This window comes from Dreissena polymorpha, chromosome 3 (assembly GCF_020536995.1).
Source record: "Dreissena polymorpha isolate Duluth1 chromosome 3, UMN_Dpol_1.0, whole genome shotgun sequence".
In the NCBI taxonomy this organism is placed as follows: Eukaryota; Metazoa; Mollusca; class Bivalvia; order Myida; family Dreissenidae; genus Dreissena; species Dreissena polymorpha.
The window spans coordinates 63829661-63853075 of record NC_068357.1 but is presented as its reverse complement, the minus strand read 5'-3'; the positions used below and the strand labels follow the sequence as shown (position 1 = coordinate 63853075).

The 23415-nt window shown below is 36.5% G+C and overlaps 1 protein-coding gene across 4 annotated transcripts in view; it reads right to left on the bottom strand.

The window, feature by feature from the left end:
• LOC127874477 (uncharacterized) overlaps window positions 1-20239 on the bottom strand; it is a 30792-nt gene extending 10553 nt beyond the window's left edge. The window contains exons 1-3 of one of the 4 annotated variants that reach the window (XR_008046937.1): window positions 20166-20224; window positions 19994-20024; window positions 7757-7850 (exon numbers count right to left, since the gene is read on the bottom strand). Coding sequence is in view for 3 of the 4 variants with exons in the window: in XM_052418833.1 (XP_052274793.1) it covers window positions 7757-7840 (84 nt within the window). In the remaining variant the exon portion in view is untranslated. The other 3 variants (XM_052418833.1, XM_052418835.1, XM_052418834.1) reach the window with 3 other exon arrangements.
• Window positions 20240-23415: the final 3176 nt, after the last annotated feature.

The window sequence follows — 23415 nt, the reverse complement described above, 5'->3', positions numbered from 1 at the left end:
ACAGGCTTGATCCGGGATCCATAGCTTTTAGGGCTAGTACTAAGACTGGGGCTTGAACCCCGGACCTGTCACTGTTGGTGCAAATTCTCACATCGGCATTCACGCCGTCGCTTATAGGGTAAGTCCTCAAACCGAGGCACGATCTAGAGACCCAAAGCTTTCAGGGCTAGTGCTCGTACCGCGATTCGAACCCCGGGACCGTCGAAAACTCTTAATTAGCTTTAAGGACTAGTGCTCATACCGTGATTTAAACTCAAGGACCGTCAAAAACTTAGGAATATGGCACTCGCTTCGTAAGTTTCAGTTTCACGATAAACGTTAAAACAATACACTCATGATATGCAATTCAAATGAAAAATAATAATACGAGCAATAAGAAATGATAACTTGCAAAAGATGATACATGTAGCATGTTTTAAAATTGTGTGGAAATACAATAAATCCTGTTAGAAAAATGCAATAAAACATTAAAACTAAAACCATGTTGCCAAGAATTTTATTGTGAAACATACTTTTCCAAACATATTCACGATTTAACATTCCGTAGCAACAAGATAAATCACTCATACGAGTTATGTGATGAAACCTAACACTGAATACGAGTCTGGTGAATGAATTCATGATTTAAGTTCACGTTCCAAAATGTTTGTAATGAAACTTGTGAAACAAAACTATTGTACTTTAAACACTAGGATTTTGTCGTTATTATATTGCCCCACAATAAATGAGGCTGTGCTCCTGTTGTAGCAGACTGAAATTGGGTCACTAAGTCCATCCTTTCTGGTAGCAAGAGTTGCCAGCTTCTTCCTGCCTTCCCCATCAAGCTGTAAGATAGTGTCGGATGCCCCTCCACAGACCAGCACCTGTCCATGAGCTGTTACATGTATACCAAGTGGACATTGTAGGTCTGGGTCTGTGAAGGTGCATAGTACTGTACCATCTCTAGCCAGGGTGAGGACTTGGTGATGGGTACAGTTTGTGACAAATATCTTGTCACCTGTTGGATTAACTGCGCACGTCCATACTGCAAAGAAGAATAGTATTAATGTAGTTAATTTTTACATAATAATTATGTTCATAAGACACATTACTCATTTTTTTCAAATATATAAAGGATGGTTCAAATGTATAACATTTTCACAATAATACATGTGGTTACTGAGATACCGAATGTACTGACATAATTATGATCATGGCATTATTTTAAATTGTATTTTAGTTAGCCTCAACATTTACATAATAAAGAAAGTCCTAATGATACTTAGCAAAGAAAATACTATTGTATGGTGGTTTTCAATGTAATGCAAACATCAAGTAATTAAGTTCATGATTTGCAAACATAGTTATATCAGGAATACTTATGAAATCGACATGTTAACTATACAGTATAACAATTGTTAATATCTTTCAAATACTATCTGCATATATCCACCATTGTATTACCTGTACGACAGTCTCTAGACGTATCCTCATAAAGCCTCTTCAACAGGTCTCCATTGCTTGAATACTTGTAAAGTTCAGTGCCAGTGGTGATGTACAGGTCCTTCTGATCATGAGCAATACCACAGCATGAATGTTCAAATTGTAACTGCCTGCCCTTAACCAGCCGTCCACCATTCACTGAGACAAACTGGACCGCATGTGTCTTGTCATTATGCACCGTAACAGCTACTTCAATTGGTGTGATTTGACAAAGGCCACTTGGATGAGCATTTAAATCACAGTGTCCTATCACCCGGTATTGCTGATCTAGTAGCTTAACACAATTATTATCATTATCTGCTACAAGAATCTGATCACTGGAGAGAATACAGATGGCATTGATCTGACATCTACTTGAATCTCTTGGTATTCTTACATTATATATATACCCTGACTTTCCTTGCACAGTTGACTGAGAAAAGGTCGCCATCTTAAATATTGTTTAAGTTAAAGAAAAATGAATCATGTATGTCCTCAATTTACCGGTAATTATAACATCACTATTTAATATTTTCCAGTACCAAAGAAACATTATCCAAACAAACAAAATATTAAATACTTATGTCAGATTTCAAGCAACTAAAAAATTGTTGAACATAACCCTAACAAGATAAACGTTAGATAACTTCCGCAGTTTCAGTTTCAGTTTCAGAAGTCACTATGCAATCTGTCCTATGAGTATAAGGTTTCACTAAATCAGTACCCATACAGCAAATTTGTAATTCTGTTTAAAAGGAAAACAGACGTTATGAAATACCCTATGTCTGTTTTGTTTGGTTTGAATCCATTGTGGTATTCAGGTAAGTGTTGTTTTGTGAAAGTAATAATAAAATGTGATCATAAATAAAGAAGTTATGGCAATTTAAGCAAAATGTTCAAATATATAAGTGTAAAAGGGGCCATAAGTATGTCAAAATGCTTGATACAGTGGTATGCTCTTGTTTATAAGTTGGGGTCATGTTGGTAAACAAGTATGCAAAATATAAAAGAAATATGTCAAAGGATATAGGAAATATAATTTGGGGTAGTACGCAAACTTTAACATAGATTTATCAATAATATGCATATTATAAGTATAAAAGGGGCAATAATTCTGTCAAAATGCTTGATACAGTTGTCTGCTCTTGTTTATAGGTTGGGGTCATGATGGTTAACAAGTATGCAAAATATAAAAGCAATATGTAAAGGGACATTGAAAATAGTTGGGGTAGTACGCAAACTTTAACATTTGCTGCATATTATAAGTGGAAAAGGGGCCATAATTATGACAAAATGCTTGATAGAGTTGTCTGCTCTTGTTTATAGGTTGGGGTCATGACGGTTAACAAGTATGCAAAATATGAAAGCAATATGTCAAGGGACATTGAAAATAGTTGGGGTAGTACGCAAACTTTAACATTTGAGGCATATTGTAAGAGGTGAAAGGGGCCATAATTATGAAAAAATGCTTGATAGAGTTGTCTGCTCTTGTTTATAGGTCAGGGTCATGTTGGTAAACAAGTATGCAAAATATAAAAGCAATATGTCAAAGGATATAGGAAATATAATTTGGGGTAGTACGCAAACTTTAACATAGATTTATCAATAATATGCATATTCTAAGTATAAAAGGGGCAATAAGTCTGTTAAAATGCTTGATAGAGTTTTCTGCTCTTGTTTATAGGTTGGGGTCATGATGGTTAACAAGTATGCAAAATATGAAATCAATATGTCAAGGGACATTGAAAATAGTTGGGGTAGTACGCAAACTTTAACATTTGAGGCATATTGTAAGAGGTGAAAGGGGCCATAATTATGACAAAATGCTTGATAGAGTTGTCTGCTCTTGTTTATAGGTCAGGGTTATGTTGGTAAACAAGTATGCAAAATATAAAAGCAATATGTCAAAGGATATAGGAAATATAATTTGGGGTAGTACGCAAACTTTAACATAGATTTATCAATAATATGCATATTCTAAGTATAAAAGGGGCAATAAGTCTGTCAAAATGCTTGATAGAGTTTTCTGCTCTTGTTTATAGGTTGGGGTCATGATGGTTAACAAGTATGCAAAATATGAAATCAATATGTCAAGAGACATTGAAAATAGTTGGGGTAGTACGCAAACTTTAACATTTGCTTCATATTCTAAGTGGAAAAGGGGCCATAATTATGACAAAATGCTTGATAGAGTTGTCTGCTCTTGTTTATAGGTTGGGGTCATGTTGGTTAACAAGTATGCAAAATATGAAAGCAATATGTCACGGGACAAAGAAAATATTTGGGGTAGTACGAAAACTTCAACATTTGCACGCTAACGCAGACGCAGACGCTAACGCTAACGCAGACGCCGACGCCGGGGTAAGAAGGATAGCTCCACTATATATATTTTATAAATAATAGTCAAGCTAAAAATGCTAGCTTATAGCTTATACAATACTTGTTCAATAGGAAGGACACAACGTATTAATACAAAAAGGATTGCTGATATAATACATGTTTAGTAAGAACTTAATGTTTTTAATTTCAGAAAATATGCCAAAAAAATTGGACACGGCAGTAAATTTCGTTGTAAGAGAGCCAATTAATACTTCTTCAATAACTAGGATACACAGTATATTAAGTATAAAAATATTGGGGCGTGTACAATACTTAAACAGGAAGGACACAAAGTATAAGTACAAAGAGGGTTGCTTATACAATACTTGTTCAGTGAGAAAGACACAAAGTATAAGTACAAAAATGCTAGCTTATGGCTTTTACAATACTTGTTCAATAGGAAGGACACGAAGTATTTATACAAAAAGGATTGCTGATATAATACATGTTAGTAAGAAGGACACACAGTATCAGTTCAAAAAGATAACTTATGCAATAAGGGTAATATATTTATCGCAAACTAACGATATATACGCATAAGTGGGCACGCACAAACTATAAGTACAAAAATGCTAGCTTATGGCTTATACAATACTTGTTCAATAGGAAGGACACACAATATTAGTACAAAAAGGATTGCTGATATAATACATGTTTAGTGAGAAGGACACAAAGTATCAGTTCAAAAAGCTAGCTTATGCAATACGGGTAATATATTTATCGCATACTAACGATATATACGCATAAGTGGGCACGCACAAAGTATAAGTACAAAAAAGGTTAGCTTATAAAATCTGTGTTCAGTGAGAGGGACACAGAGTATAAGTAAAAAAGGTTAGCTAATGCAATACGGGTAACATATTTATCGCATACTAACTATGTCTACGCATAAGCGGGCGCGCAGGCACAACACACACTTGCACAATTAATCGGAAACAAAAGGGTAAATGCCACACACTTTTCAGATAAAATTTGGTCATAGGAAGACCCATCGTGGTAACTAATTATCACTGAAACGCAGGGCATAGAGTGTAAATGTAAACATGGTATCTTATGCAATACGGATGGCGCTTGTATCGCAAACGAGCGTTTTTTACGTATATACACGTACGCAAGCACAATACACACGAACGCACACACGCCGCACACACACACACACACACACACACACACACACACACACACACACACACACACACACACACACACACACACACACACACACACACACACACACACACACACACACACACACACACACACACACACACACACACACACACACACACACACACACACACACACACACACACACACACACACACACACACACACACACACACACACACACACACACACACACACACACACACACACACACACACACACACACACACACACACACACACACACACACACACACACACACACACACACACACACACACACACACACACACACACACACCACACACACACACACACACACACACACACACACACTCTCATACATTGTACATATTATACATATTATAAATATCATAATATTGTCACATACACGCAACCTACAGTGAAAAAACGTAAGCAGGGATAACTACAATAGGTACATGTACATGTAATAAGTCACTGTGTAAGTTCAGCACGTATGCAGAGAAATAGAAGGCAAGAGTTACACGCCGCGCTGCGCACATATAATCACATTCAGTCATGCACGAATAAAAACTATTTGGATATCAGCTTATTGCTAGGTTTTAACAAATGCTAACTGTTCCGTATGAATAATTGTATAACAATGAATGAACTTTATCTGATAGTGTGATGCTTGAGTAAACACGTAATGACGGCAAATATACGGTTCAGGACAGGAAAGGGGACTTATTCGAACACTTTAAGTTCATCATGTCGAACAACCCTGTTCTTGACCATAATGACCCCGTCAGCAGTCCATCAGCCCTCCAGCTTCTTGTATTTTACAAGTTGCCTGGCGTTGTACATGATCTGGCTTCTTTTTACGGGTTAGGTCCTCGTTTAGATAGGCACCGGAGAAGCCCGTCGATTTTAGCGCCGCACGAGTTTTGTAAAGGGTTTGACGTGCCCGATAAGTTGCAAATTTAACTATGATAGGTCTGCTTTTGGAAGGGCCGGCTTTACCAACACGATGACTTCTGTCAATATCTGACAATTTTATGTCAGCATTGACCTGCTTTCACAGTTGGATAATGATGTCATCTGTACTCTCGCCCTCTGTCTCGGGTATACCAGTAAGTCGTAAGCAATTCCTGCGGCTGTACTGTTCCGCGTCATCTATCATGTTCTCCAACGAGTTTACGCGAAATCGGAGATCTTTATTTTCCTGTTTAAGAGTTGCATTTTCATGGCTCAAAAGATCTAGTCTAGATTGTAGACCCTGAACCACGCCATCAACGACTTGTTTTTTAAGGCTAAGAATATCATCCTGGAATGCTGACTTCACTACTAGTGCGATTTTCTCTAAGTCAGTGTCTGATAGTGCTAAGCTATTAACAGCACTAGTGTTGCCATCAGTTTCCATGATACTTTCCAAGAATTGACCCTTTTTTAAATCAGCTATGTCTTGCGGCGATGACAAAAACCTCTTTTTAGTGTTGTTGACAGTTGGTGTCGAAGTGTTTGTTGTATTGGTATCAGACATACGCTAGTTTTTATGAGTAGTATACCCTGTCAATAGTAACACAAGCCATATAAGGAAATGTGATTGTTAAAATATAGACAAAACCAGAGGAAGAAAAACAGTCAATTTCTCGTGGTCAGCCTGAGAATTGTGAAAATCGTGGAGCGTGTAAAGTCAGTTGAACAATACTGTAATATGATCTTCACTTACTTCTCTTATTCCTAAAATAAAAATCCGTACCACTTTATCTTCCTTGCATGATACACTTTAATATTGTTTCCAGTTCATTCAGCGCTCATTTTTCATAAAAACAACATCACCTTTCGTAAGATAAACAATGAAAAACGACCACACACACACAACACTACTCCGCCATGACAACCAGTACCGGATCCACTTATTGTTATGAATTTCTTTTCATTTTAATTTCAAACATTTCAATTAAAAATGACCCTTCAATACAGGTTTGAAAAACAAAAACAAACGACTAATCACAATGGCTATTCTATTACAGTTCTTACCACGAATTTTGACCACGAATTGAGACAAATTCTGATGCCGAGTGGGTTTTCGTACATGCCGTTGGATCGAGTGAATTGTACCCCTTGAAGCAAATATCATTATTATTAAAGAAACAAAACCGATCATCTAAATAACAATCAAAATTAACAAAAATATCTTGTATTGATAGACAAATATGTCAGCTGTGAATATTGAATTTCAATATTGAAATTCTGATTTGTTAATGTTTTTTTTACTGTGCGTCAGCATAGTTCACCGAATAACATGCACTTTCTATTGACTAAGCACAAAACGATACTTAAACGTTTTAAACCTCAACAGAAGGGTTAAATTATCATAATTGAATAATATATTCCATACATTGATTTACGCATGTAAATATATTTTCAAAAACACGGTATGCAATTTTGACATTTAACACATTTTTTAAGAAATTAGAGTTTGAAGCACCAAAACGATATTGGTGTCGCAATTTAAAGTTAAATCTGAACAACGTATGTGATCAACCAAAACTTGGGTATGATAAATACCATGAGCTTAACGCTCAGAATTTTTTTATATTCCATAAAATTATTACCCGAGATTAACGACTACACAATCGGTTGTGTCTGGGTACTATTCAAGACTCTGCATTACCCGAGAGTGACGACTGTACATACTGCTGTGTTTGGGAACGCTTCCCGTCTCCGACTAACCCGAGAGGGGCGACTGTGCAGACAGCTTTGTCTTCCATTTCCTAACTTACCTGAGAGTGACGACTGTACAGGCTGCTTTGTATGGGAACGCATCCAGTCTCCGAATCTCTAAACCCGATACACCATTCTGCCATTTGTAGAATGCTGGAAGTTAATAAACGGTTTTAATTGCCAAATACGCGACTAAATAAAAGAGGGCTTTATGAATGGTAATAATTTACGTTTAAAGATTTGTAATCGGGTTGTGTGTACTAAACACTAGTTGTTGTATGTTCCACGTTATATTCAATCATATAAATGATGGTCTGAAACATTTATAACACATTTCCTAATTAGCACATTACAACGATAATAATAATTTAAATATTCTATTGTACTACACAATACTATCCAAGAAAAATACAATTGGATAAAACACAATGACCAATGCTATACGATTCTATAAAGAATATATATTAAAAGGCAATTGGAACATGAATAACACCTCTTTCAAGGTTTGGCAAGCAATCGAACAAATGTTTTTGATAATTTAAAATCATAAAGATGTTTATGAAATCATCGCACCAAAACAGCATGCACGGTAAGAAATACAACTCACTCATTTATCACCAGTTATAACCCACACTGAACCTCTCTTACAGTCTTGATTGGATTTGTAGTCATTAGCAGATAAGGGTGTGTGAATACCCTGTTACAGATTGTTTAGATTAAATGTATGTGTTTTATGAATGTTTCAATGCTGAGAATCCTGCATAAACCGTAATCAAAACGTTAAAATCGATATATACATAAACATAACAATTGACAGTCACATATGAATGCAACTCAAAATTTTCGTCAAAGGGTCATATGTTTTTGCGATGCTATCAATGAACTTTAAAGCACCAAACACACTGCGGAATATGCTAAATCACATGTAAATTTATACATCAAGAAAATATATACAACTGATATAATCATTGTGTGGCGAATCGCACCTAATATCCTCGCATTATATGTTTTTCTCCGCTAAAATACGATTATTTTTTGCCTCTTTGTTATGCTTCCTGTTTCCTTTTTCCCGGCTTTAGTGGGTATAAGCCATAGACTGGTTCACTGCAAACGCGACAGTTTTTCCAGACACAATTTTTGGTAAACATGACCCATCTTAAATGAATTGACTGAATCGCGAATTATTTCGAATTAATTTGCTTCGATCTATTCAATATCGTATTGTTAATCATCAATAACCTCATAAATACTTAAACGCTTAAAAAATAGTATTTTGTATAGTTGTCATCTGTATTAACGCGGTATCGCTATTCCCATGGTATGCCAATTGCGCCCCCCTACGTCGTGTTTATATGTCATAGTTTGTGACCCATTTTCAAGTCGCTCTCAGATAGCAGCTTTACATGTGATCATGAGCAATATTCTGTTAAGATGTGGTTGCAATCCATCATAAATACGTTTATTTACAAAAATTAATGATATTCCGACTTAACTTGTTAGTTCCGTAATTACTTTAAGTTTTCAGACACTCTTAATGTTCGACCCCCCGTTTTTTCATCCAAAATAATTATTTTTCGTGACTCTCAATTTTCAGACAACACAGGTTTTTAACAAAATTTAATGACTAAATGTTCGGGCAGTTTAGTTTACAATTATATTGTAACATATTTCTGCCAGATTGCGCTTATCTGATGACACCTCGATCATGTTTTTTACAGCTGGATTAAGGGCATAACAGCTGGCAGACGAATGTCATAAGGCAATGGACCATTGCGTTTACGTTTTTTTCAGTAAATAACTATGTATACCGGTAATAGGCAATGGTTTCACCAAACAGCCTAAGTGAAACATTATGTAAAAGTAATTTGTAGAATACGGCGTGGTATTTTACACGGACTTGCTATTCCTCGAAACATTTGCCTCTATACAAATTGCATACCCGTATCCGATTATCAATGCAATACTTTACAGTGTCTCTAAATTTTTGATCATCTGTATTTGTTATTCCAAATGTTCGGATATCTTCGTTTTGTACATATTAGCCATGGTGATCTTATTTATTGGTTCTGCTTGTTTACTTGTATTGAACATATTCGAACTTTTACAGAACTTTGAAGAGTCTATATATGTCTGCCTGCAATCAAAAATCAGCTATGGCATTATAGAGGTCAGATGTGCAAACATTATCAAAGGGTTGTTTAATTTACAATTTCAATGCAATTTACATGCTAAAAAATACAATACTCCCATCGATGACAACCAGTTCCTGCAAATAAATGTCAAACTAGTAAAACAAAACTTACCACAAGTTTGTAAATGCACTTATTAACTAGACCACTGTGTTGTGGTCATTTTTTAGTGAGACAGTGTAATTCTTAACAGTAGCAACTAGCTTGCTTAGTTAATTCATACTCCATTTATAGGATTTCCTTTTTATTGTGCAATTAATAAATTGGATTTTGTGTTTCATGATAAATGTTTCATTCGCTAGTAGAAATCCAGCATTGTTTGTCGCGAAGATCGCGAATTTGAATAACATTTGTGCAATATGTGTGTATATGTTTCTACATGTATATTTGTTTAATGACTACGGTTTCTTAATATGGTTATGTAAATATGAGCTCCGGTATGATGTCATCAGTGTAAATTTCGTCTTTCTTGTTTTTCACGTTAAAATTGCTTGGCGGGAACTTTTTGGTCACTATATATAGAGAGATTGTTAAGATTTCTCTTTAGAGCTAAAATTTATGACTACAGGATTTCTATCATAAATGATCTATGTCGAAAATAAAGTGTTATATTCAAGTTGGATGTTATTCAGGATTAATTAAATTAGAATTTATTCAGTGTTCTGTGTGATATTTCAAATATGTACAGCTCTCAAAAGTTTTCCTTGTGGTCGGATCCAGGGCAGTACTGAAGAAAAAAAGCATTCTCCACCACACGGAATTTGGTGCCGAAATCCGGGAAGTGTTGCAGGATTTAGTTCGATAAAAGTATTCTAGATATGCAAATGTGATTAAAGTTCAAAAGTAAAAAAAGTATTGTGATATCGTGAAAAATGAAATTGGATGGAAAAGGATTATTACCACATAGCAGACTCGACAATTGACAAATAGGTAAGTATCGAATGTTATAAAAGTAACATTTGCTTTGTGTTTCTGCTATCGTGAATGAAATACTTGTTCTGAATATAATATGTTCGAAAGGTGTTTGCGATAGGACATAAAAGGTGTGTTAAACTAGTGTGTTGATTTCAAGTTTTATTGTGTCAGCGTGAAACTACGTGTGATTCAAAATGTCGTGAAACCAACAGTACATAAAAGGTGTACGCACGAGGTTCTATAAGGTATTGGAGAAGGAATTAAATTTAGGATTGGAGTTGTTGGCTAAAATAGTTGAGGAGGAATTGTTGGAAGAATATGAAGCTATTATCAAACAGGTTAGTGAATGTAGAAATAAAATAAATACATATGTTGAAAAGTTGAGCGCCCAATCAGAAAAATTAGCAGAGGCTTTAGGGGATTCAGATGAAGATACAACAAAACGGATCATCAAAGAGGACTCAATCTTGTCTGAGAGTGCATTATCATTATCGTATAAGCTTTAATCGTTTGATAGTGAACTGAAGGAGTGTGCTAAGCATGTAAAGCAAGAACATTCTGTTAGTGATAGTGCTATACAACAAATGTGCGAATATCAAATTAAAATGCAACAGGACTTCTTTAAACACCAACAAGACAAAAGTGACAGGCAGTTTGAAATGCAGAAGATCTTCATGGACAAGCAAACATTACAGACACACACAACCTCGGTGAAGTTACCGAAACTGGATATTCCGTTTTTCAACGGAAATCGTTTGTATTGGATTGAGTTTTGGAACTCCTTCAAAAGCTCCATTCACAATCATGACAGATTATCACCCATACACAAATTCAATTATTTGAAGAGAAAGGTTACAGGCGAATCGAGAAGTGCAATAGCTGGACTTAGTCTTTCGAATGAAAACTACGCCGTTGCAAAAGGAATACTTCATGATCATTTCGGTGATAAACAGGAAATAATAGACATTCGGTGATAAACAGGAAATAATAGACATACATTAAAATCGTCTACTGAACATTGAACCAGCTAAGAATACCATTGAAAGTTTATTAATGGACAAAATTGAAAGGCATTTGCGAAGCCTACATGTGCTGAATGAAATACAGACCAACGTGTTTTTGTGTCAATGATCCGTAGTAAACTACCCTGTGATGTGTTATTACAGTTAGAAATAATGAAAGGTGCCAATAAAAAATGGACAACAACTGAATTGCGTGAACTACACTGTGTCTAAAGCGAAAGCAGAACAGATAAAACCTTACGAAAGTCTTCGGGATGATAAGGAACAAAGACAGCAACCTCCAAGAACGCCAACTGGTAAACTGGTACTTATGGCAAATATCGAGAAAGTCAATCGGCTCCAAGGCATGCCACCGGAGCTCTTGTTGCCGGAGAGAAGAGACAGAATGCCCCATCACAACTACAAAAGAAGTGTAGATATTGTGAGAAAGCTCATTGGAGCGATGAATCTTTAAAGTATAAAAGTGTAGATGCAAAAAATACAGTTAAAGGGTAGCTGTTATAAAAATTTTAAAGACAGCCACAAAGCCAGCGAATGCAAAAGTTCAATGTCGTGTGTTTACTTTGGTAAAAATGATTTACCCCATAGAAGTTTATGCTGGAAACAATTTCCTAAACATAAACCAAGGGAAAATGTTCAGTTGTCCGAAGAAGTACAGGTATCTTCGGGAGAATGTAGTGAAGAAGCTGGACTTTAACCTGTAAACGAAACTGTACTTATGCAAACGGTGCTGACAGAAGTACAAGGTGCAGACAGTTTAAATAGTGAAAGTGTGCGACTGATTCTAGACTCAGGATCTCATCGGACATATATTGCTAAATCATAAGCAGATCGTTTAAGTCTTAAGGAAGAAACGGAGCAGGAAATCAACATTGTTACATTTGGCAGTGAACGATCGAGAGTGATAAAAACGAAATCAACCACGATTAGTTTAAAGACAAAGGATGATGAATACATGACAATTAAGGCAAACATTGTACCGAGTATCAGTGGTGTGATTCAACGTACACCTGTTAAGTACGCACATAAACAAACGTTAATGGAGCTTACGAAAAATCTGCATTTGGCAGATTCTACTCCAATGGAAACGGAATCAGATGTGTTAGAATTGTTAGTGGGTAATGACTTTTATCTGGACGTCATAGAACCAGAAAAGAAACACTTGAATCCGGGACTATACCTACTTTCCTCAACGTTTGGATGGATGGTGTCGGGAAGAACAGAACTTGATGATATTGATAATTCAGAAGATGTCAATATGTTGATACTGACACACGGTAATAGCATTCGTGATAACAGTAAATTCTCTGAGGTCGATGATCTCTTACCTATGAAACCAAATATTGAAGACTTCTGGAATATAGAAGGAAATGGAATTACTGATGATCCTATGAAAACCGATGACGAAAAAGCTATGGAACATTTTTAAGATACCGTTAAAAGAGAAAACGGAAGATACCAGGCCACCTGGCCATGGAAAGGAGATAAAGCAGAAACAGACCTTCCTGAAAATAGGGCTTATCTATTGGCAGACTTAATTCACTAGTGAACAGAATTGAAAAACAAACCGATCTTATGGAAAGGTACGATGCGATAATGCAAGATCAATTACAAAGTGGTATAATTGAAAAGGTAGATACGGGTGTGTGTGTAATGGAATGGAGCATTACATACCACATCACGTAGCCCTAAAACCAGACAAGGCAACGATGAAGCTCAGGATTGTTTACGATGCATCGGCGAAAGCGAGTAAAGAGCATCATAGGTTGAATGAGTGTTTATTTCGAGGACCTATTCTACTTCGTGATCTGTGTACAATTATTCTAAGATTAAGGTTAAGATAGCTATGACTTCTGAAATAGTAAAGGCTTTTCTGCAAGTTGCCTTAAACCATCAGAAAGGGATGTTACGCGTTTTTTTTGTTGTTAAAGCATTATAAAAAACCAGTGGTGTGTGTTAATTACAATAAGGAATTAAGGTTCAGTAGAGTGCCGTTTGGAGTGGTAACGAGCCCTTTTCTTCTCGGCGCAACAATAGAGACTCACTTAGATTCGAATGGGACCTCACTTACTAACATGCTAAAAGAAAACGTTTATATGGATAATGATATATCGGGAGCAGATACAGTTCAAGGTTGTGTTGAATTATATCATGAAACAAAGGCGATATTTGTTGACGCATAGGTGAATTTGAGGGAGTGGAGTGTCAATATTGAGGAAGTGAACAGTGAAATACCAGAACATGATCGCGCGAAATATGATAAAGTCAAAGTGTTAGGATATATACGGAAACGTAAAAATGACACGATAGCTATTCAAACATCAAATACCCTTAACAAGGAACTACCGTTTACAAAAAGAAATGTTTTGAAACAAGTGGTATCAGTGTACGATCCGTTGGGAATGCTTGCTCCGGTAACAATGAGGGCAAAAGTTTTGCTTCAGAAGGTGTTGGGAAAACATTTGGAATGGGATGATTCACTAGATAAAGACGATATTACAGTGTAGTTGGGAATAAAGGATGATCTGTTGAAAATAGAAAATGTGTGTATAAAACGGCGTGTGACAAGTGCTAGAGTGAAACTCGATATATGCTGATATGCTTTTTGACGCTTCGACTTAAGCGTACGCTACGACGATATATCTTAGGCAGGAGTGTAAAAATTCGGTCAAAGTAGATTTGGTGTTTAATAAAAGTAGGCTTGCTTCTTTGAAGGGTTTATCCATACCAAGACTTGAACTTCTGGCAGTTCTTATAGGAGTTAGGTGTGTAGTGTTCTTAGTTACTCAGTTGAAGTTACTGTTTAGTTTAAAAGTGGTGATGACGGATTCACAGTGCGTGTTACAGTGGAATGTATCTGAAAAGCAACTACAAACTTACATTGAAAAAAGAGTAAAAGAAATTCGAAATCACGAAAATCACGAAAACATAGACTTCCAGTATGTCAACTCGAAATATAACCCTGCGAGTCTTGGTTGTACTCTATCTCAACTTGACGAACATTTGTGGTGGCATGGTCCACAATGCTTGCTGAAACCTATAAAAACATGGTCAAATATAAATAAAGGTGTTGTGAATAATGCAGGCAGTTGTGAAAAGACAGACGATATCCGGATGTGTTTGAAGCAATTACCGCGAAAAAGACAAATAATGTTGTGATACAGCTCGATTTATTCGTTGACGATAGTGGTGTTCTTAAATGTGGAGGTCGATAACAAAATGCCAGTTGTACTGAAGCCGCAAGATTTCCAACTTTGTTGCCATCGGGAGAAAAGTTGACTAATCTAGTAATTGAACGAGTTCACCGGAGTATACTTCATAGTGGAGTGTCTCAAACATTAAATGAAGTTCGTCAAGCATACTGGATACCAAAGGGCAGAGCTTCAGTTGGCAAAGTGTTAAAGGACTGTTGAGTGTGTCGCAGAATGGAAGGTGGGCCATATAAGCTTCCACCCATGGCTCCATTTGCAACACGCGTTTCAGAGGCTACCCCATTCTCTAGAGTAGGAATAGATTTCCTTGGACCTTTACACATAAAAGAAAATTAGGAAAGAGAAAAGGTGTGGGTGTGTCTATTTACTTGCCTCGTGACACGTGCTGTACATCTACTAAAACTTGTTCAAGATATGTCAGCAAGAACGTTTCTTATGTGTTTAAGACGATTCATAGCTACAAGAGGCACACCAGTGCAAGTAATTAGTGACAATGCAAAACATTTCAAACTTTCAAGTGATACTATAAAAAAAATATGGTTAACAAGTATACAAATTAAGGACGTACAAAAATTACGCATCCACTCTTGGCATAAAATAGACATTCATTGTCGAGTTGGCTCCATGGATAGGCAGATTGTACGAACGTCTTGTAGGCTTAGTGAAACGCGCGTTAAGACAAACAGTTGGAAGGAAGTTACTTTCTTTAGACGAAATGACAACGATGTTAAAAGAATGTGAAGCCATTGTGAACTCGAGGCCTTTGTCGGAAGTGATTTGAAGTCTTCGATTGCAATTTCTCCTAGACATTTCATTTCATTGAATCCCTACACTGGAATTCCAGATTCGGAGTATCATGACAGTGGTGCCGACTATGTATCATTTGAGAGCAATGCTGACAAACTATTAAAGCATTGGAAAAATGTCAAAAACTGTTAGATTTCTTTTGGCAGATATTGCGCAAAGAATATCTTTTAAGCCTTTGAGAACGAATGCAGAACAAGTTAAAATCGCCGCGCATCCAATCAAATGATACTCCCAGCGTTAGTGATATTGTGCTGATAAAGGAGGACATTCCCCGTGGTCAATGGAAATTTGGGTAAGTGATCAAAATGAATATCAGTCGGGACGGAAAGATACGTTCAGCAGACCTACTTACACATACAGGAAAGGAATTGAAACGACCTTTAAACCTATTATATCCAATTGAAGTATCTCAAAGTGTCAGTGATAAAGTGTAAAGTGTCAGTGATACAGTGTTAAGTGTTAGTGATAACGTGAAAAAATGTAAGTGATAACCTTAACAACTGTAAAGTGTTAGTGATAAAGTGTAAATAAGAGTGTTGTTACTGAGTACATTATATCAGGTATACATAAGTAATATAAGTGTTATACAAAATGTTATACTTCTTAAATGCACTACGGACTTAAACTGTTGCGGGGATAGTCGCTAACCTGCGAATTATTATATATGAATTGATACATGTTGTACATAAAATTGTTTTAAGAAAAGTATAAATGCATAAAAATGTGCATTGTAAATTATGCAGGACTTGATTACGTGTAAACTCACCGGAGCATAAAAACTATAGTAGCACAATTTCCCGCGCAAATATATTACCGGAGCAAAGTACAATATTGTGAATTGAGGCGACGCGCACGTGGTTTTCGTGAAAGTGCTGCATAATTGTCTTCCGGTAGCCATTTTGTCAACAGGACAGGACGTATTTTCAAAGTGTTTTTACAAAATTAGAAATTATTTATCGTTGTGATACCTGTTACAGAACTTACCGGTATAAAAGGAATCTTACAAGGCATATTTCTGAACGCCACAGGGAACTTAAAAATTGGACATGTGTTGAAGTGAGTTGTTCTGTGAAGTTTATTTGGCGAAGTTATTTATTGGATCATCTGATAAATATTCACAAGTACACGCGTCCTAATGCAAGAACTGCAACATTGAATCCAGAACACGAACATAAGCAGAAATCCCCTGCATACAACGAGGACATATCTTCATTAGATGATGATATGTTTAACATATTGGCCGAAAAAGAAGAAATAGATCAACTGGATTATGAAAATGGAGAAACGGTTTTGATATGGGAGATTTGGACAGTCCAACAAGTGAAGTGATTGTGAAACCAGCAGAAAGTAACAATCAATATGAATTATTGTCAAATTTGGAAAGTGATGATGACAGGTTGAAACTCAGTGATGCTTCAAATGCTTCAAAGAGTGATGATAATGAGGATGTTATAAGTGATAGTGATGTTTCAAATGGTTCGAACAGCGATGATAAGCAGGATGATACAAGTGATAGTGACAACATGAAAGGCAGTAATGTTTCAAATGATTTGGACAGTGGTGAGAATAATTCAGTCGTTGAAGTTAGTGATTCTAGATCTTCCGGTAAGTCCTCCCAATTGGAACTCTGAGAACGAGAGATAAGCTATGGAACGGCGGGCAGTGGTCGAGACCTGGACGAAGACAGGCGTGCTATATACAACATTCAGGGGCGACGGGCCATTATTCCGCTGGGTCAAATATGAAGATGATTATAATAAATATAACAACGAAACCATGAACACTATTACATCTTGTCAAAACACGATAAGATGTTTGATGAACAATTTATTTCCGTATTTTGGTAAATACGATTAGATATTTCAGGAACATTTTATTTCTATTTTTTTATTAAAAGATTGGAAGTTTCAGTTAAAGTTTTAAGTAAAAATGTGTTACTATTGAAGCAAAGATATTGCATGAACCTACGGAATTTGTTATTTGACATTCATTTGTGAGGAGTGTCGCGAAGATCGCGAATTTGAATAACATTTGTGCAATACGTGTGTGTATGTTTCTACATGTATATTTGTTAAATGACTTCGGTTTCTTAATACGGTTATGTAATATGAGCTCTGGTATGATGGCATCAGTGTAAAATGAGCTCTGGTATGATGCCATCGGTGTAAATTTCGTTTTTCTTGTTTTTCACGTAAAAATTGCTTGGCGGGAACTATTTGGTCACTATATAGAGAGATTGTTAATATTTCACTTTAGAGCTAAAATTTAGGACTACATGATTTCTATCATAAATGTTCTATGTAAAAAGTAAATTGTTATATTCAAGTTGGATGTTATTCAGGATTAATTAAAATTGAAATTAGAATTTATTTAGTGTTTTGTGTTTTATTTCAAATATTTAAAGCTCTCAAAAGTCTTTCTTGTGGTCGGATCCAGGGCAGTACTGAAGTAAAAAGTATTTTCCACCACATTGTTTATTATTCAAAAGGTAATACATTTTTACTTATTACGGTAGATCTAGTTTTGAACTCGAACTTCGTGCTATGCTGTATTTTGCTTGCTTTTCATACATGCATTGAATGGTTCATAATACATAAGTCATTCATTCCACAATTTTTCAAAAGATAACATCACTGTGTAAGTACATGTACATAAATGCTCTTGTAAGGTATGCCAGTGTTTTAGTATTACTTATTGTTTACTATTATTTTACGTGCAAGTAAATGCTGTGAAGTGTTTTGTATCGCCATACAATACCGCATACATTTTTCTATATATTTACTTAATATTCTAACATCATTTACATTTTTCTGCTAGTGGCTAAGTCTTAAAAGAAAATGACTGACATAAAACACTCATATGATTACTGATATATCTGTGTGTGTTGTATGTGTTATTTGCATGTATAAGAACCAATAATTTAGGATATAACATTATGTTTGTTTGAATTCCAATAATTACCATACAGCTACGAAATAAGAGTATGCAGTTTGGACTGATTTATTTATTGCCTCAAAATAGCTAGTTTTTAGTGGCGACATAATTTAAACTAGGCGACAATTATTTGCGAAAGAAAATAAAAACCCTGCGAGATACCCGTATTTATTAATTATTTCAATTGCAAAACATGTATGCTGTTATATGCACCACATAATTATACATTTCTTATCCTGCCAATCTTAATTGATTTAACACCTCACATTTTGATTATTTTTAATCAGTTACCAGCTTCAGCGAGTTTGAGTTGAATTGAGACATTTGATAAAAAAAACCTGTTTCTTGGGTAGGGTAAGTAATTGATGTCTTTAGTGTGCTCTTAAAAACACTCCCAATTAAGGGATCAAAACCGAGACCTCCCAGTCACAAAGCTGACAACATAATCACTACACCGCAGCCCCAGAACCAGCTTTGAATTGCAGAGGCTTAAAAAGCACACAATTATAAGGTATTAGATATTATAGCTTGGCACATGAAAACGCCTTTCTTCCGTCTAGCAAACATAGGATTAAATTTTGGATGCATTACTATTTTATTGAAACAATAATGTTTTGAACACAATAATAGCCATATATTTATTAAAATACATGGGTATCATAAAAGCTTAAGTAGTCCGTAAATTAGGTAGCACCTATTAGCACATTATGTCCCATGAAAGACAAAACGTCCTGGTCGCATAAATGAACCTGTTGAAAAACTACTAGCAATTTTTTATTTATATTCGAAATAATGATAGTCTGAATAGGCAAGTCAAAACTGACTAAAAGGCAAGTTAATACTTGCATGCACATATTGACGTACGTACAGCAAGCTATGGTTCGATAAAGCTCTAAGAAGAACTTATCTTACTCATGACAAAAATAATATATCCGCGTCGAATAAATAAAACTTTTTGTAAAACACAAGCAAAGTAAATCTTAAGTTTTAGAGTTGGGCAGGTAACAATATTAAAATACATTGCATTTTCGATTTAAATAGTTCAATATCCATTCAACAAGAGTTCAAAATTATTAATTAGCTTACAAGTACAGTTTCAATTACAACTCACTGTCTACTGCAACGCCGAACTTAATGTGATAACAGTTACTAATGGCAAACACATGTCACAAGCAAACACATCTTTAAGGTTAGGTTGTAAAGAAAAGTGCACGTACTTTCGATTTCAGGGACATCCCGAAAGAATTTCTGATAAAGAAAGCAATTCGAGGGGTTAGCCATATACCATCACGGTTAATATTAATATTGTAAACAAGTGGTTATTTAATGTAAGATATATCATTTTTAATTACTTCAATAACGTTAAGAGATCATAGTCAATCTACTTACAGATCTAAATTACGCGAATGGAATTTTCCTTTTGTGTATTTACCTCGCTTAACTACTCCTGCCACGTTTGAGTGATTCGGGCATTCTTTAAATAGATAGCATGTGAACGAAATCAATAACAAATAAACTATTTAGCGTTGTAAATATTAAAGTGATATTTTGGGCACTTTTCACTGTTGAATTGAGCTTAAAAGAATTAACAGGTCAAAAAAGGTAGTTAAAATGTGGTTACTAACCAATTATCTGCAACTCATCTTGCTTCCAGTTGTTTATTAAAACTATATTTTATATTTGATTTCTTACATGACTCACCCGGTCCTCTAAGCCGAAATGATTCGTAAAACAAAATTATGTGTTTGTGTCGTATGAACGAATCTGCGCTAAAACTAAATTTAGGTTCACGTCGTACATTCATGATAAGTTGTGAAACGAAAGTACGGTTGATATTCAAATGCATTATTTTTCTCTTTCCGGTAAATTGTTTTAGTATGTTGATGCTGCATTAACAAATATAAGTGTATATGATGTCAAAACACCAAAAATAAACAACCTTTTAGGTCACAGGTGGTTAGCGTGTGGCTATGATATTATTTAGTGAAAACATCATTTTGATAGAAAAAATGATCAATTATAACGAAAATTCAACTCTAAAAAACAAATTCACTATCACATATATATAAGGTATTCAACTTGAAATGACCCGAAAACAGGATGCATCGCTTTGAACTGCAATTACTGCATCAATTTTGCACCGATTTTAACGAACTTCGTCTTATTCAACGAAGAAGTGAATATCCTTTCTAATGTACATATCATGCAATATTTTTGCAAATGCTGGGTCGAATTTTAAGAAATAACACGATATCTGTCTCAAAGTCGACGAAGTTGTTGAAGAGCTCAGGTCTTTGCAGGTGTTTCTCAATGATCTATCTGCAGTTGAAGATTTGTTCCACTATGCTCATCCAGCTCTGAATCCAGTCTACTCTTCCACAAGCAGTTACTTGACCTTACTTTTCAGCCGAATGAGGGTGATGTATTCATATGTATAGCATGGCTTCGCTGGGATGGCTGATGAGGCGAATGATGCGGTTCTTCTCGTATGATTTGAGGTTGCCCTTTTTCGGTAGGGGTGGATGAACAGAGACTGGGTCCACTCTTTAAGTAATTTCTTTCCCTCCCAGATCTTCTGCTGGCATTGTGTCATTAAAGCTGCAGTCGTTGCCTCAACTTCGTCTGAATCAGTTTGGAAGGGACGTTGTCCACTACCGATTACTTCCATGCCTTCAGTCTGCGCAATGTCTCTGACTCGGTCTTTAGTATTGACGGGCTTTTATTGTCGGCCTTTGGCTTGGGATCGTTGTGAAGGAGACTGGGATCTGGTTGAATTGGGTAGTTAAAACAGCTAGAAATACCGAACAGGTAATAATGTTGGACGGCTAGCGATTTCAGACAGCTAAGGATGTCGGACAGCGAGGGATACCGGAAAGGTGCCGATACCGGACAGCTAAGAATATCGAACAGCAAGGATATTGGACAGCTATCGATACCGGACTGCTACCGATTCCGGACAAATAGCGATACCGGACAGCTACCTATACCGGACAGCTAGGAATACCGAACAGCAAGGGATACCGGACAGCTAGAGAGACCGTACAGCGAGAATTGCCGGACAGCTAGCGATACAAGAAGGCTACCGATACCGGACAGCTACAAATACGAACAGCTAGGAATATGGAACAGCATGGGATACCGTACAGCTACCGATACCGGACAGCTACCGATACCGGACAGCCAACGAAACCGGACAGCTAGGAATATCGAACAGCAAGGGATACCGGACAGCTACCGATACCAGCCAGTTACCGATAACGGACAGCTACCGATACCGGACCGCTACTGATACCGGACAGCTTCCGATACCGGACAGCTGGGAATACCGAACAGAAGTGATACCGGACATCGATGGAGTCCGTAATGCGAGAATTACCGGATACCGGGCAGTTACCGATACCGGACAGCTACCAATATCGGATAGTTTGGAATATGGCACATCAAGAGATACCGGGCCGTTACCGACACCGGACAGCTATCGATACCGGACAGCTACCGATACCGGACGGCCAGAAATATCGAACAGCAAGGGATACGAGACAGCAACCGATACCAGACAGCTAACGATACCGGCCAGCTACCGAAACCGGACAGCTAACGATACCGGACAGCTAGGAATATCGAACAGCAAGGGATACCGGACAGCTACTGATGCCAGGCAGTTACCGATACCGGACAGCTTCCAAATTCGGACAGCTACCGATACCGGACAGCCAGGAATATCGAACAGCAATGAATATCGGACAGCTACCGATACCAGAAAGCTACCGCTACCGGACAGCTACCGATACCGGACAGCTACCAATACTCCACAACTATTGAGACCGGACAGCTGCCGATACCCGACAGCTAGAAATATAAAACAGAAAAGGATAATGGCAAGCTGGGTATACCGGACTTCTAGGTACAGAGGGCAGCTTAAGAAACCGGAGTAAGGATACCAGACAGCTAGAGACACGCACAAAAGTTAAGATCCTGAGGTCACTCACAACTCGAAATACAAATATAACCGACACTTTGAAATCGGAATATTGTATATGACTGGACCAAATAATGTTCTTAAGAAAATGTCCTAGTGTAAACATTAAAAAATGTAAGCAGATAAAACGGTATATCCGCTTACTTTCGTGATGTGTGTGTTTATAATATTCCTTTTGATTTGGTTTACAATCAATAGCGTTCATACTGTCTTAGGAATCTTACGCTATAAGCAATTGAGTTTGCTTTTAAATAGTATGTTTCGATAGGCAATATCATATTGACCTATTGTGTAAGATTTAGTTTCTCAATTGTATGTCGGCTTTTGAGTCTGACGATGCACTTCAAAACCGTAAGGAGTTGATTATGCATATGACGGGCTTGAGATGCAACATTGTTATGCGGAAACCATTTGTAAAGCTCCTGTATCATAGACTGGTCCGTGTATAAGATTTTTTCGATTTGATAATCGCTGAACACGATCTTCGGGCGCTATTCAAATCACTCAGACTTTGTAAAGATATCTGGTATAACTTTGACGAATTTCGAAGTCAATCATATTAGTTTAGTCGAAATAATTGCAAATAAACACCGTATTGCTCATGATTGGTGCATGTCATCAAAGATAGATATAGCCTTAGGTAATCTTTTTTGGCATTAT